The 15363-nt window shown below is 31.3% G+C and overlaps 1 protein-coding gene across 18 annotated transcripts in view; it reads left to right on the forward strand.

Annotated features, from left to right (window-relative positions):
- Positions 1-15363, forward strand: part of LOC145289209 (talin-1-like) — a 617531-nt gene that overhangs the window by 298478 nt on the left and 303690 nt on the right. For all 18 annotated transcript variants that reach the window (XM_080136391.1, XM_080136396.1, XM_080136401.1 and 15 more), the window contains one exon: positions 2582-2849. In XM_080136391.1, coding sequence (XP_079992517.1) covers positions 2708-2849 — 142 coding nt within the window. In that variant the 5' untranslated portion in view covers positions 2582-2707. The remainder of the gene's footprint in view (positions 1-2581; positions 2850-15363) is intronic.

Here is a 15363-nt window from a genome sequence, read left to right on the forward strand (position 1 = left end):
TACCTGGCTCTTATATAGATAGAGAATTGCATCAGCAGTGAGATATCTACTGGATCTATAGAAGGATCCAACCATTTTTCCAGCAGCCTTGGCAACAGCTTTGATGTACATATTCCATTTAAGATCAGGAGTAAAGGTCAAGCCCAGAAGCCTGTCAAAACTTGCCTCCCCAAGAGTCATTCATTTTAATTGATGCCAGATGGGGATCAGAACGTTGATGTACAGATAGAAGCTTGGTTTTAGGTGCATTAAAAGTAACCAGACACTCCTTTCCCCATTGTACAACGTGATCAAGATCAGAGGAGAGAGAATCAGAGAGAACTTGGTCGTTTACTGTCTTAGATATGCTACCATAGATGGTAGTATCATCAGCAAAAATGTCTACAAATGATGTAAGGATATGATTTGGAAGATCATTAATGTAGATCAGGAAAAGAGTTGGGCCCAGGATAGACCCCTGAGGGACTCCAGCATTAATACTGAGAGCTTCTGATTTTTGCCCATCAACTACTACTCTTATGAACCTATCAGAGAGAAATGATTTAATAATTGAGAAGACATTTCCAGCTATACCATAGCTGGAGATCTTGTGAAGTAAACCGTTATGCCATACTCTATCAAAGGCCTTTGATATGTCAAGAGCAATTGCCCTAGAAAGGTTGCCTCTCTCGAGAGATTCGCTAATCCTATGAGATATAACTGTAAGCACATCTGCTGTAGATCTAGCAGAACAGAAACCATATTGTGTGTCACTAAGAAGTTTATTTTCGCTGAGATGGTTGATTACTTCTCTATTTAACACAACTTGCTCATGATGCACAGGAGACTTATTGGCCTGTACTGAGAGGGGGATGAACGATCACCTGAATTCTTAAATACAGGGCATACTGATGAGATTTTCCAGGGTGATTAACCAATTGTAATAATCCAGAAGCCAGTAGAAAAATAAATGGAGATAAAAACAGTGTAAAATGGAACACCTAGAAAATATTAGGATGAAGTATTGAAAGTAAATGTGTAAGCTATGTCACTTGTGGTTTCATAGCATTAGATTGAATAGTAGTGTACACGTGAGTTAGACAAACATACAAGGTTATAACTTATTATGGTCTTCGATTACTAAAAATATCTGATTTTTAAAAAAAAAAAATATTACTTGAGGCTATAATCTGAATATTAATAATATTACAGTAAATGTGGGAAATCTTGCTTTTAATATTTGAATGTCTAAAATCCAAATGAGCTTCTTCCACCAGCAAGCTGAACTGACTATTGGCATTGGATTCATTTTCATGATTGCTTTTTTACAAATATCTCATCTTTAAATCGTTACAGATTGTGTGTGTTGTTTCAGGCTGTTAATTGATTAATTTTCTTAAAACTTATTTGAAATTAACTAAACTTTGAAGATTTTCTTTCTCTTTGTTGAAAATTAACTTATGGTCAATGCTTAAAATTATTATTCATTTTACGTTGCATTCACTATTCGATTATTATTAATAATCTGATACTTCTTGTTGATACTGCTAATTATAATTTCCAGTGTTAGAGCCCCCTTTCCCTTCAGTTTATACGGATAATTTACTCATATATCATATTGAGCTATTTTGACTGTCCATTTCACATGTATGTCACAGTTATATATATTAAACAAATTCAGTGATTCTAAGCATTAAATACCTAAGCGATATAAAAAAAAAACTTTATGCTGTGGAGTCTTGAATATTTTAAATCTATGAATGTATATGAAAGGCATGTTTCGTTTACATCCAAAACAGCGGAAGTTGCATACAAACTTAATAAAAAATTTGTTTATATTTCTGCATCCAACACCAGATAAAGAATATTTAAAATATATATGTAAATTAATTTATTTTTTACAATTATTTGGATATTGCAATAGAAGATACAATAGACTCCCAGGATACAGCATTAAAAATTAACAAAATACACTACAGTATATAATACACGTGTATAATTAAATAACATTATAAATAACACCCTAAGGCGGAGCAAATACTGTAACTAGCAGTCGGAAAAACATTGTATTCCACATCGTAACCTGAAAAAAATGTATCCTACGGCCACTGTATCCCAGGATCTGCCTGACGTTACCCGCCTGATAGTCAGGGATCCGAACCTTGGATTAACCTTTTTAAAATAACCCTTATCTCTGAGTGGCTTCCGGGCCTTGATAAGTGGTGACTACCGTGTAAAAAAAAATTAAAAAAAAAGGATTCTACTGTACAATAATTTGTTTACAAAAACCTATTTAGTATGTTGTCTTTATGAAATGCTACAAGATGTCTTTGTTGTCTCTTTTGCATTTTTCATGACTGATTAGTAGATTCCTCTAAAATGAAGTCTACGGGGTGTTTGACAAATTTGACATTTTGGAAAGATAAAACTTGGGGCCAATAATTGATGTGTTCTCAACATCCAAAGTGTTCACCATGTATCAGTTCCTTATACATTCCTGTAATTAAAAAAAAAAAAAATGTTTTATCTTTGTCCTTGCCTTAATTTTCCTTATTCTTCAATCATTGCTCTTGGTAAGAACATCCTATGTTTTTCTTTGCAGGCTTTTTCCTCCCTCAAGACGCAAGAAACATAGGCACCAAGCAATAACACAGCCAACAGCATCCCTGAAATCATCTTCATCCTAATCATCTTCTGCCGTCCATAAAACAATTACTCACCGCTCAACATGGCTACCCTTTCGCTGAAGATCAGTGTTGTTGGCAGCAATGTGGTCAAGACGATGCAGTTTGACCCATCCACAATTGTCTTCGATGCTTGCCATATTATTCGAGAAAAAATCAGTGAAGCCATTGGAAAAGACAGAAGGCGTAAGTTTTTAACTTTCAACACTTATATATTTTTACGATTATAGAATTTTCTTAATTCCATGTGGAGGGGGTATTTTTGTAATTTTTTGTTTTCTAAATGTAGATTTCAATAACATTAAGCATGAGCTTTTTTTTGTTTTGTTTTTTTTCTAAAATTGTAATGTTTGCAATTCATAATGTAGTTATTTTACTCAAATTCGTTTTTAAAAATGTCTTTATTTTCCAAAGTGACCCCCCCCCCCCCCACCAATCAAATATAGATCACCTATTTAAAAATATTTTTAAAAATTGTACTATTTCAAGTGCGATGGAGTTGAAACCTGGAGATCATTGTTAAAATGAACATGGAAAGGATTAGATGTAGAAAGAGGAATCCAGATATGAAGATGAAAACATTTAGTCTAACATAAAAAAAAAGTTCAAAATAAAAGCAACTTGATTTATTAAAAGTAGATAAACAGAAAATTGCATATTTCAGCAACTTTTTATGTTCTTATGCCAATATAAACTCCTCAAACAATTTCTGTTGTCACTTTTTAACTTAAAACATGAAATGGCACAGCTATATCTATTGATTTATGCTTTGAATTAACAATGAATTCAATAAGTTTATGAAAAATGTATTTAAATTCTATTAAAATTTTGCTGCGTAAAATTCTAATATTCTAGCCATTAGTTCATTTTTTGACTTTCCATCAAATTGTTTTTGTTCTTGATAATTGTATATAATAGTTTCATACTATAAGTTATTTAGTTAAAATATATCAGTGAACATTCAACATTGACGCAAACACATTGTAAAATATCAAGCTGATATTATAATGTAAAAATGAAAACGAACCTCTGAAATGGAAACATTTTAAAGAATATAAGTTTTATTTTTTAAGGATAAATATTTCCAGATAGAAGGAAAAAAGAAATATTTTTGCCATCCAATGGAAAACGTTTTAAGAGCTGTCTAATTTCAATAGAATCCATAAATAGTTAGTAGCATCAGCAAGTGTGATACAGGCTTAGAAGATAATAAAATTGACAAGAGTATCATCCTTGACATTACAAAAAATCATACAGAAAAAAAATTTCTTTCATGAGTTGGTTGTGAGGATTCATTATGCAGAAATATTTTCATTTTCGACAAAACACATAAATTGGAAGCAATTTTTGACAAAAATGTTGCACGATGAGTGTTCGCCAGTAAACACATAAATTTGAAGCAATTTTTGAACTACAGTTATTTGAGCTGGATCATGTTCGAAGCTAGTTGATCCAAACACATGCTAAGTTTATTGAACCGTGTTTTGCATAGGACTTCTATTGTTAGGTCATTCAAGTTATTAATGCTAAATGCCAGACACTCACCCTCAACTGTGAATGTAACTGTTCCACATGAAAGAAGTGATTTATTTTAAATGTGGAACATTTTTATATTCTCATTTGTTGGACCAAGACCTTGGCTTCTTTGCTTTCCTCAAATAGGAAGTGCAGTTAACAGTGAAATTACAAAAACAGCAAAAAAATAAATAAATAAAAAGTTTACCTTTTTTTTTTTCCAGACATATCTAGAAATGCAATAAAAATAAACACTGGTCAAAATTAATAGTAAAACTGTTTTTTAAAATATCTGAACTGTGCAATAGATTTTTGACTAATTAGTTTTGAAAGCAGTAGGTATCCAAAGTGATATAACTCTTTGAACGTAAATGCTTTTTGCCAAATACTTTAATGCTTAATTTTTTATTGAATTGCTGCATTGATTGATGCAAGTATACAAATTTCTATTAAAGTTTGTCATTTCCGTTTTCTATTGTTAAACGTTATTACTTCCTTGCAACTTATTGTTAGGATTTTCCATTGTTTTAACATAAAAAAAAAACAGACAATTGTTTGCATTGCAAATGGAAAATCTTGATGAAAGTTCTCAATCTTTAAAAATAAATCTTTTATCAGCAAGTATAATATTTACTTGCAATACAAAGTCAAAGGAGGATGTGGAGCAGATCATAATAGAAACTGGCTCAACCCAATCAAAGTGAATAGGTTGATAAAAGGGAGATCACTTAAAATCTTTAAGTGCAAAATGTTGGCTCAGAACAGTTGAAAACCAAAGCAAAAAAAAATTTGAAATCAAATATTACATAACTGATGTTACACACACACACACGGATATAATAAACGTAAGTAAATGAGAGATACCATTGTAATACAAGATCTTATAAGTTTTCTTCTCTGCTATAAAATCTGTATAGTCAAGTTTCATAGAACTTTTAATTCAATAGTACATTTATTTTTGAGTGAGAAAAAGTTATTTAAAATAAAAAAAATTAAAAATAGCATATATATTTATTCTTGTGTTTATTTAATTGCATAGTTACTGTATCATCACACATAAAGGAGATATGGTTTAAGTGAACAAAACAAGAGATTTCAGTCATTGATTTTTTGGTTAATTGTTGAATGAGAGATGGAGCCGACATCAGCTCTTCATATGTAAAGGTTCAAACTCTGGAAATATTTCAGTTTTCTCATTTTAGCGTTTTCTGATGCTTTCATATGCAAACACAGGTGTTCACCAAAAAGTAGTGTTATATGAGTAGCCACCTTTTCTCCTGTAGAATTAATTGATATAGTTTCAAAAGCTAAAAGAAAAAAAAAGAAGAAACTAGGAAGGTTGGCTCCCTCTACCGTGCTAGAAAACTACTTACGCCTGACAGTATCCTATACCTCTATAAGGCCACCATTCGCCCATGTATGGAGTACTGTTGTCACATCTGGGCTGGTGCATCTGCTGCTTGTATCTCGCTCCTGGACAGGGTTCAAAAGAGAGTCGCCAACCTGATAGGTCCTGAACTGTCATCTAGGCTTCAGCCTCTGTCCCATCGACGAGATGTTGCATCCCTCTGCCTGTTCTACAAATACTTTAATGGTGAATGCTCTGACGAACTGCAAACACTTGTACCTCCCCGACGTAACTACCCCCGACAAACCTTTACAGTAGAGATCCCTAGGTGCAAGAAAGCCTTTTACTCCAATAGTTTCTTCCCCAGAACTGCGGGCCTTTGGAACTCCCTTCCGGGATTCTGCTTTCCTAACTGCACTGATATGCAGAAGTTCAAGTGTAATGTTAACAAACATCTTTCTACTCATCTCCCTTCATAATGACCCCGCTAATTAAGTCCCTGATAGTAGCCCCCTGCTTCAAAGTGGCACTGTGCCTTGTTTGGGGTGAAAATTGAATAAAAAAAAAAAAAATTTTTTAAAAACTAAAGCGTTTTTGTTATTCATCTTTTTTTCTCTACTTATAACATTTTCAGAGGAAGCTGGTGATATTTTTACTCCTTGTCTCCTGTTTGTAGGGACAGATATTATAAGTTTGAACCTTCACCATACTTTTTGTCCAATTATGTACATATACTTAATTAGTCACATTATATTGATTACTTTTATTATTACACACATTTTCTTGAATATGATTTATGCTGCTACTACTACTACTCCTATTAAAACACTTTAATTCAAATAATTCTTTCCATGCATACCTTCAGAAGTATGTAACTAAATAGAATTCTCATTAGTCTAAAAAAAAAAAGTCAAATTAATTGAATAGCGATAACAATTTTGAATAATAATGGTTTTGTTTTTATTTATTTTTTTAATAAAAATATCACTGAAACCTTTAAAAAACATAAGTTTTGTTATCAAGAGAATGTACGTTTTAATATATGTAGAAATAATTGTTTGATTCAGTGTTTTTTCTTTTATTCTTTGAGGGTTTTTTTGTTTTGTTTTGTTTTTAAACAAATTTAAATCATTTACTAAGTTTATACATAAGTCTTCTAGCTTACTAGTTCTAAGGTTTACTTATAAAAGAGGATCTGCTTTAGTTATTGGAAATGAATATTGAAGTTATGTTATTAGAATTGAAATCTAATGACTTAATCATTACAGATTTTAACCATCAAATAAAATTAACCTATTTTTTACCCAAAAAGATTTAATTAAAGAATCATATTAAGAGATAAATTGTTTTATTTAATTCAATATGATGTTGTTTTGAGAATAAATTCTTTAAATAAAATTTGAGGTTGGTCTGAATAATACTAGAAATGCTTATATAGTGAAATGTGTGTATGCATGCAAATCTGATTGACAAAACTGTCCAGTTATAAAATAATCCCAGCCATTAGGGAAGGTCATAATTTGTTGTTTCCTGCAATTTGTCCATAATGACAGGGGAGACTGGGAACGGTGGGGGTTGGAGGTGATGGTGATCATCATCAGTATTCAGCTATTTTCCCAGGCTCCAATTGCTGCCAGGAATTGGTGTTATTTGCATCCACTCTTGTCACCAATGTAATTGCTGGGTAATTTTCTACACAAGAACACTCCCAAACACAAATTCTAGTTCCCCTCCCCTTCAGTTGTTGTGAAGGGTGGGGTCGGATTGGGATAAAATTAACTGAGAAGGGGGCGGGTAAAAACAAAAAAAATTCTGAAAGGGATGGACAGTCAACTATAATTATAAAGATTTAGAGTGTGAAAATCTGATATGATTTCTATTGAATGATAGACATTGTTGATTGTGCTGAAGATTGAAGCATCTGTATTATGTTTTTTATTCGGTTTATTTGTGCATAGCCTTCAATTAGCTAAGAGGTCATGGGGGTGGCTTGATTGGCCTAATAGGCATCGTCTCGGTCTATAGAATAGACTGTGTGGTTGAAATCCTGTTGCAGTTATTATAAACACGGTAGCTGCAACAGGATTTCATTAATATGGTTGGAAAAACTATGAACATACAATTTCTTTCTTAGAACTTCACGCCTATGGAATTGTCTTCCATTTTCCTGTTTTCCAGCTGACTACAATATGGTTGTCAAGTTTTTGATGAGCCATTCCATATAAGTTAACAAATTTACCGAATTTCCATTACTAACGATTACTTTAGTGTCCAATTGTCTACTGTACACTATTTAACCCTTATCCTCGAGTGGCCTCTTGGCATTGATAAGTGGTGATGCCTTTGTAAAAAAAAAAAAAAAATAATAATAATAAAATTATGGCCCTGGATAAAATTGTAACTTGTATTAAATAGATTGTATACAATAAACCATTAACAAGAGATTTTGCATTTCAACATTAAATAACACAAAGAAAGTTTGATCTTGCCATTACACAGACAAAGACAGTCAAACAGATAGAATGTGACTACATAGTCCCTAAATGTGCAAACCTTTAAAATTTTTTTAGACAATTATGACTTAAAAGTTGATAAAAAAAATTTTTTAGTGAATAAACTGGACAATATTTTAAGAGAAAAATGAAATTAAGAATAGATGTATCAATTAAAAAGATTTATTTTTCAAGTTATGACATTGTTTTTGTAGGAATGTGCTGTAAAACATAACCGAATGATAAAAGTAGTTACATTTTTGCCTTAGTTTGTATTTTAGGCTTTTTTTACAAGAAATTTATTTTTAATGAACTTTTCTTCAAATATAGATTTAATGAAAAAAACAAAACATATTAACATGCGATGCTTTAATATATATATAATATATAAAGTTATCTTGTTGGATTTTAAGTCGGACCCAAATAGCATTTAAACTGACAAATCAAACTTTGCTTTTATGAAATTTTCATTGTTCGTTTCTCCTTCAGTAAAGAGGGTAAATGTTAGTAGCAGTAGTTCTGCTAATGACAATTGTTGCAAGTTTTGTTCACTTCAAACGTGTGAATCATTGAAGTTTCTGTTTACATGTGTAGACTGCCATTTAGATTGCTTGTGCACAACAAAACTGCTTGATCATTTTACATGGATTTTTATAATGTGTTGCGTGAAACAATTTCTCGATCTGTCTAGAATGTTTAAATTCTCACTTTTATAGCAAATATGGAACATTACAGAAGAATTAGTTTTGGTGCACAACAATGCGATCGGATGAGTTGTGCACAAGCGCTTTACTTTGTGGATGCATGTTGCCATCGTTTAAGAAACATCTGAGTAATAATTTCTAAGTGAAGAGATAATTACTTTATACCAACAATATTAGACTGGGATTATTAGTCTTATCTTATGACGAGCTGAGTAAATACTTCATATATAAAGGCATTGTATCTCTAAAAGTATACCACATTCATTAAAAAAAATTGGGTAATTAATAAATTCTTGAAAAAAATTGTTTTTTTTATCTTTATCTTCACTTCTGCAGTGTATATTATAAATTAAGGATATTAAGAATCTTTACAGAGGATCGTGAAGTTTTTTTTTGGGGGGGGGGGTTTAAACTAGGGAGGAGGGTGAACAAACACAAACTATTGCAAACCATGAAGTTAGCTATGCCCTACTCATGATATTGTGGTCATTTATGCATCTAATATTATTAGGATAGATATGAACATTAATAAAGTTTCATATTTACAATGTTTTCTTTTTTGAGTGGACTTGATGATTGCACAGCCAGGCTAGCAGATTTACCTGGCTATCAGATAGGTTCAGTATAACTACTAGATTGAAGGAAAAGTTTGTCGGACATAGTGTGCAGAAGTCTGCCACATCCATCTTATGGTCTAGACATTGCTCCATTTCACTATGGTCCATTCTGATCAATGAAACACTTTATAAATAGTTGCCAATTTGAGATTAAATTCAACAAGCCTGCCAAGAACTGTTTGATTCAAAGTTAAAGAATTGATACTTGGACTTGATCCGAAGGCTTGCAGATTGTTGACAGAAGCTCACAGACAATGAAAGATTTTAAAGAATTGTTTTTTTTTTGGCTTTTATTTGTTTGTTTGTTTGTTTGTTTGTTTGTTTTGTTTTGTTTTTTTTAATAATTTCTTGCATAAAAAATCGTTTATTTTTAAATGATGCTCAACTTGTGAAAGTGCAACTGTTGTTTATGTAAAGAATTTGTTTCCAAAAGTAAAACCTGTTTCAAATGGTTTCCAGCATTTAATGTTGCTTAATATGTTGTTAAATAAAGTAACCCATCCCATTATTATAGACTAACAGAACTACACACCATTCCTGAAATCAAGAACTCTTGTGTATCTCTGCTGCCAGCTTTAATCTCCTATTAGTATGAAACCAGATTTTAAAATAATTTTCTAATAGCTGTTCATTCACTTTTAACTAGTTTTTTTCGTGTTGCATTTGTTATTCCATATATGTTAAATCTTAGAATAGTAATTAATCATTTCTATAAAAATTATGAAACTATCATTTTTCATGGTAATAGCCCAAAGTGGAATGAAGAGAAAAAAAATTGATTTTATTTTTTTATTAAATTTAATATTCAATTTGATTTTCGTTGTTAAAATTAGGATTGTACTAACCAATGTTCTTGTTGTCTTTGACGTTTGCCCTACTTTTCTTTTTAGTCATTACTTGATACAAGTCGATTTGTTTTAAAGTGAAAATGCTAATAAAAATCAATAATAGTGCATTATTTTAATTGAAATATTTACTCTCATTCACTAAAAAAAGGTGGAAAATACCTAATCTATAAAGGTAATCACTGTCCAATAATAATTGAAATAAATACAGGAAATAATGATTTTTATAAAATTCTTTGGAATATTGTCTGGAATAATATTGTAAGCAACAATTGATACAAAATTAATAAAAGATGTAAAAATGTATAAGCTTCATAGTAATTAAAATAAAAATACAAACAAAATGTATTGTATCATATTCATGTGAGCTTTAACGGTTTTTTTGGTTTTTTGGGGTTTTTTTTTTTACATGCTGACGTGCATTAAACAACTTTAAGAAATTGACTTTACAAACTATCCAGGTCACTTCCTCCCATGTTTTTCTTAGCCTTCTCCTGTGAAGCAGACCTGCTACCTTAATTGCTGTACATCACTGACCCAAAAACTCTCATCCATTCTTTCAATGTGGCCATACCATCAAAGTCTCCTGTTCTGCACACATCCCCCAAAACTGTTTAGGTTTAATCTTTTTCTAAGGTGATCATAACTAAGCTTGCTTTTTAAGACCCACATTATACCTATTTATGTATCATTTCTATATCACTTCCCTCTAACTCAAGGAATAAAAACTCAACTTTATAATAGCTCTGCTTGATGTGAAGGTTCAATCATTGAGCTGATTTGAATGCCTGCAGTATTTGAGTATTGATTGCCGGTATTTTATTGCAGCTTTACTTAGATTTGAAGATGATTTTTCTATTGTCCGTTTAATACTATTCTCAGTTTAACTTTAATATAAAGTGTGCGTGTGGAAAGAACTACCTACTGCGAAAAAGTTTAGCAAAGGAAAATTAACAAAAATTATTAACTGGCCACTTTAAGTATCAGAAGAACTATGCTAATTTTCTTTTCATCCTGACTGGCATGTCTAATAAAAAGATTTTTTTTAACGAAGAGAGATTATTTTTTAGCTTGATAAGTTCAAATGTGTTACATCTTACATAATGAAGTTGGATTTTTTTTTTTTTTTACCCTATTCGTAGTATTGATTTGCACTTTTTTTTTTTCATCCTAATCATATTAATTTGCACTTTTTTTTATTTTAAGCACAGACTTTTGACTGATAAGTGTTATTTTATTGGGGGGGGGGGGTAATAGCTTACAGAATCTTTTGTCAAATGAGTGTTCATTGCTGCAACCTAATAGTTTGCTAGAAGTTGTAATCCTAAACAGTAGGTATTTGTAAAATATCCTTAAAGACTACCAAATCTCCTTAAAAGCCTGTTTGGCACCATCTGACATTACTAGGTGGCATGAAAAGTTTGGCATAATTTTGGAACAATTCGGCAGTTCGTGATGGTGCCAAGATCATAAAGGTGAAAATTTTTTTATCTGAGTTGAAGTTTCTTATTGTCATGGTTTTGCAACCCATCTAAAATTCCTCAAACCTGCTTGCTCTCCTGTGATCAGTAGTATTTTATCACAAATCTTTTTAGTTGCATCTGCAGTGTGAATTCATAAAATTTTCTGAATTTAACTGTTTGTACGTTCATCTGTATATCTTTTAAATCATGCAAGAAGCAAAGCAATACACAATGTGACTGTACACCTACTAGCATATTGAACTTTTCAGTCATGTGATATATCTGCAACAAGCTAGCATTTATGCCTATATTGCAAAACTTTTAATGCACCAAAGGGTTACAATTATTTCTTTAAAATTATTTCAGTCTTTAACCATTGCTTCAAAACAGCCATTGAATTTAATAACATTAAAAAAAATAATGTGGCAGCATTAATAGGGGAGGGGAGAAAAAGATGGCAAGTTAGAGAAAGAGAGAAGAGATTTTTAAAAGTAAAACTTATCTATTTTTTTTTCTCTTTTTAAACTTTATTCAGATATTTAAAAATTTAACTCTTATTTTTTTTTTTAATTTTTTTTTTTTGCTTCGTTTTTTGTAAGTCTTAGCTCAATTAATTGTTTCGTTTTTTGGGGTTTTTTTTTTTGTTTGTTTTTTTTTTCTTTCAGAATCAGATTTAGCTCACATGTGACAATAGTAGGAAATCAGTTGTTATTTTTTTTTTTTAAATTACTATTCCCTCGAGCAATACCTTCCTAGTTTAAATAAACTTTTAATTTATAACTTTGTAAAAGACAAGAAATAAACATCTTTTAAATGTGACGTGAAGAAAAGAAAGAAAACAACTTGCCTTTTCACCTGCAGTTAAGAAAAATCAATGAAAGGAACGTTTGAACACAAATGCTAAGTAGTTGTTCCCAAAATAAAACAATATTGCAAACGAGAACTGTTTGTTATATTAAAATTTTCAAATAATTATTGAATTAAAAACGCTACAAATAATAGCTAATTAGTAAAATGTAACGTTTCCAAACAATAAGCAAATTAGTTAAGCTTGCAACTCTGATATCACGTCTACATAAACGGTCTGTAAAAGGAGTTCAGTTTATTGGAAATAAAGCCATTTAACTTTACCTATCGTGCGAGAAATGGCCCAACTTTCACATTTATCACATTATTTAGATTTAAAAAGAAAAATCTTAAGTTTGTATTAAAAAAAATAAATAAAAAAACGTATGCATGCAATTTAAAAATATAAACTTTCTTATACAGCTACATGACCTTTTGTAAAGGATGCTTTTAGAATGTGGGAACCTTGTTTGCTTTTTGTTCTCTAGACCTTCCTCCTTTCCCTTGCTTTAAGAAAGAATTAGTTAACATCTATATAGCGAGAGTGTTTATTGGAAAATGTCCTGTATAATTTGGCATTGGTGTTTGCGCTTGAAAATTGTCCAAATTGTAAGTTGAAAAGTAGAAAATGTTCTCTTAGGTTTGGAAGATGAAATCATTTAATTTGTAGAGATATTTGTAGGCTTTTTTTTTTTTTAAACACTTTTCTAACTTTAAAAATATATGAATTGAATCTAAGTATTCATAGAAAAGACCGTGAAGAGGTATGATAAATAATTGAATTTTAAGGTTTCAAAATAAATTATATTGAACTTTTCCTAAAAGCAATTATTATGACACAAATCTTGTTTTTAATTTGTGGTTCTCCCCCCCCTCTCCCCCCTCTCTCTCTATCTCTCTCTCTCTTATATATATAATCTTGAATATACTCTTTTCTTTTTGAAAAGGGGAGGTACTTTCTCCCGAAATTAATCAAAGTTCCATACCACAAACGGACTTTATATACACTAGATATAATAATAACTTGGTTGCAAATAATTATGTAATAAGAGGAGGAATGATAAATGAATAAATAGACATTTCTCTACTTGAACATACTCATCTGTTTGTTTTTCTTTTCTTTCCTCTTGTGATTCCGGTCCTTTCTGCATTGCTTTCGGCTTTTTTTAAACTTCCATATATTCCTTTACCAGCAAACTACCATTTACTTTATATATATATATATATATATATACACACACACACACACACATTGGCAGGGGGGACATGTGCATGATAGGCTTAGTGAATGTCGTCATGGACTATGGAATCAGCTATGCTAAGTTCAGATTTTTTTGCATTTAATTACACATATAAATACCATTGACAGAGGGGAAGTATGTCGCTACAATTTAGCCTTGGCCGTGTGCAAAATAGTGATTTGTCAAGAAGTGTTTTGGCATTGGTTGGTACTTAGCTAAAATGTGGCAAATGCTAAATGGGAGGAAGACAGCTTAAGATTAGTCTCTTATTTTCACCTGTTATAAGCCTCTCCTATAAATTTTGAGAATTACGTGTGCAACCAAAGTTTTTGCGGACTGATTTATTAAATCTGGCTTGCTTTGTTGAACAAAAAGTTCATCTTTATACATGAGATGAATAAATCCTGAAATTATGCATACTAATAAAAATTCATTCATAATTTCTTCAATAAAATATCAAAAGTAATTTCAACATTTTCAGAAATTATATCAAAGAAGGCACACTATTTCAACTTAATCATTTATATCAAATGTTTAACGCATTCTGTTGAAGTAAACTGCATGAGGACATCTATGTAAGACGTTTCTAGGACAGAAATATGGTAAAAAGTGCTTGATTAACTAAGAACAATAATATATTTTGTAAGCTCATTTTGATTTGATAATAAATTTGTTACAGATTTGGGCATATACGACGCCTCGCCTCTGTTTGAAAGGTTGTGTAATAAACAGTGTAATTATGTTCGTAAAAGAAAAGCGTTTTTATGTAGTTCTTGCCATAAGTATATTTTTATACTCTGCTTTTATGCATAAAGCCGTTTCAAATTTCAGAATGAGTTCAGTCGTTTCAACAGAGTTCACATCAATATATATATATATATATATCTCAAGAGAGACAGACTAAAAGTTTGAATTTTTTTAGCCACATAGTTTCTCTGCTTGAATATGTCTTTCTATGACCATTCCTGACTATAAATTACTTGTCTGTGATCTAAGAAGACCAAAGATTGCCATTTTTCTATTTGCTGAAAGCTAATGTCTGTACATTTTTGGCTCTGTTCCCATGGAAACCAGCCAAAAACAAAGGTCACCATCCTTAAGGTTCACCTGCATTGTATCCGCCCTCACTCTTAGCCGCCCCTTAACTTATTGAAAATATTCATCCTTCCATCAACTTCTTATTCCCCTTTGGGACAACAACACCCTGTCATTTCACCATTTTCTGAATCCATGATCTTCTTCAGTTCATCATTGTAGTGCTCCATCAATTATGCCGTATTATATTGACAATAAATGCTCTTATTATTCCATTCCATATGAAAAACTCTTGTCTCATGTATATTTAAAATGGCTACGTGTGAAATTACTTGATAATCTGAGAATCGCTTCTATCATGAAACAGCATGCCGACATTGATTCATTTATGGTAAAACAACAACAAAAATTTTAAAAAGTGTAAGACCTACAAATTTTCGTTCAATCGTAGTATAGGGACTGATGAAATCTCACCCATTTCTCCTGGTTTTTCACACAAATTTCAGATAAAGTTGATTGTTTTACTGCTAAACGCAATGAAGACAGGCAGCAAAATGACTCAACAGAATCCTACTAATTTGGCATGAATCGCGA

The sequence above is a fragment of the Euprymna scolopes genome, chromosome 2 (assembly GCF_053919585.1).
Source record: "Euprymna scolopes isolate OS-2025 chromosome 2, ASM5391958v1, whole genome shotgun sequence".
Taxonomy (NCBI): domain Eukaryota; kingdom Metazoa; phylum Mollusca; class Cephalopoda; order Sepiida; family Sepiolidae; genus Euprymna; species Euprymna scolopes.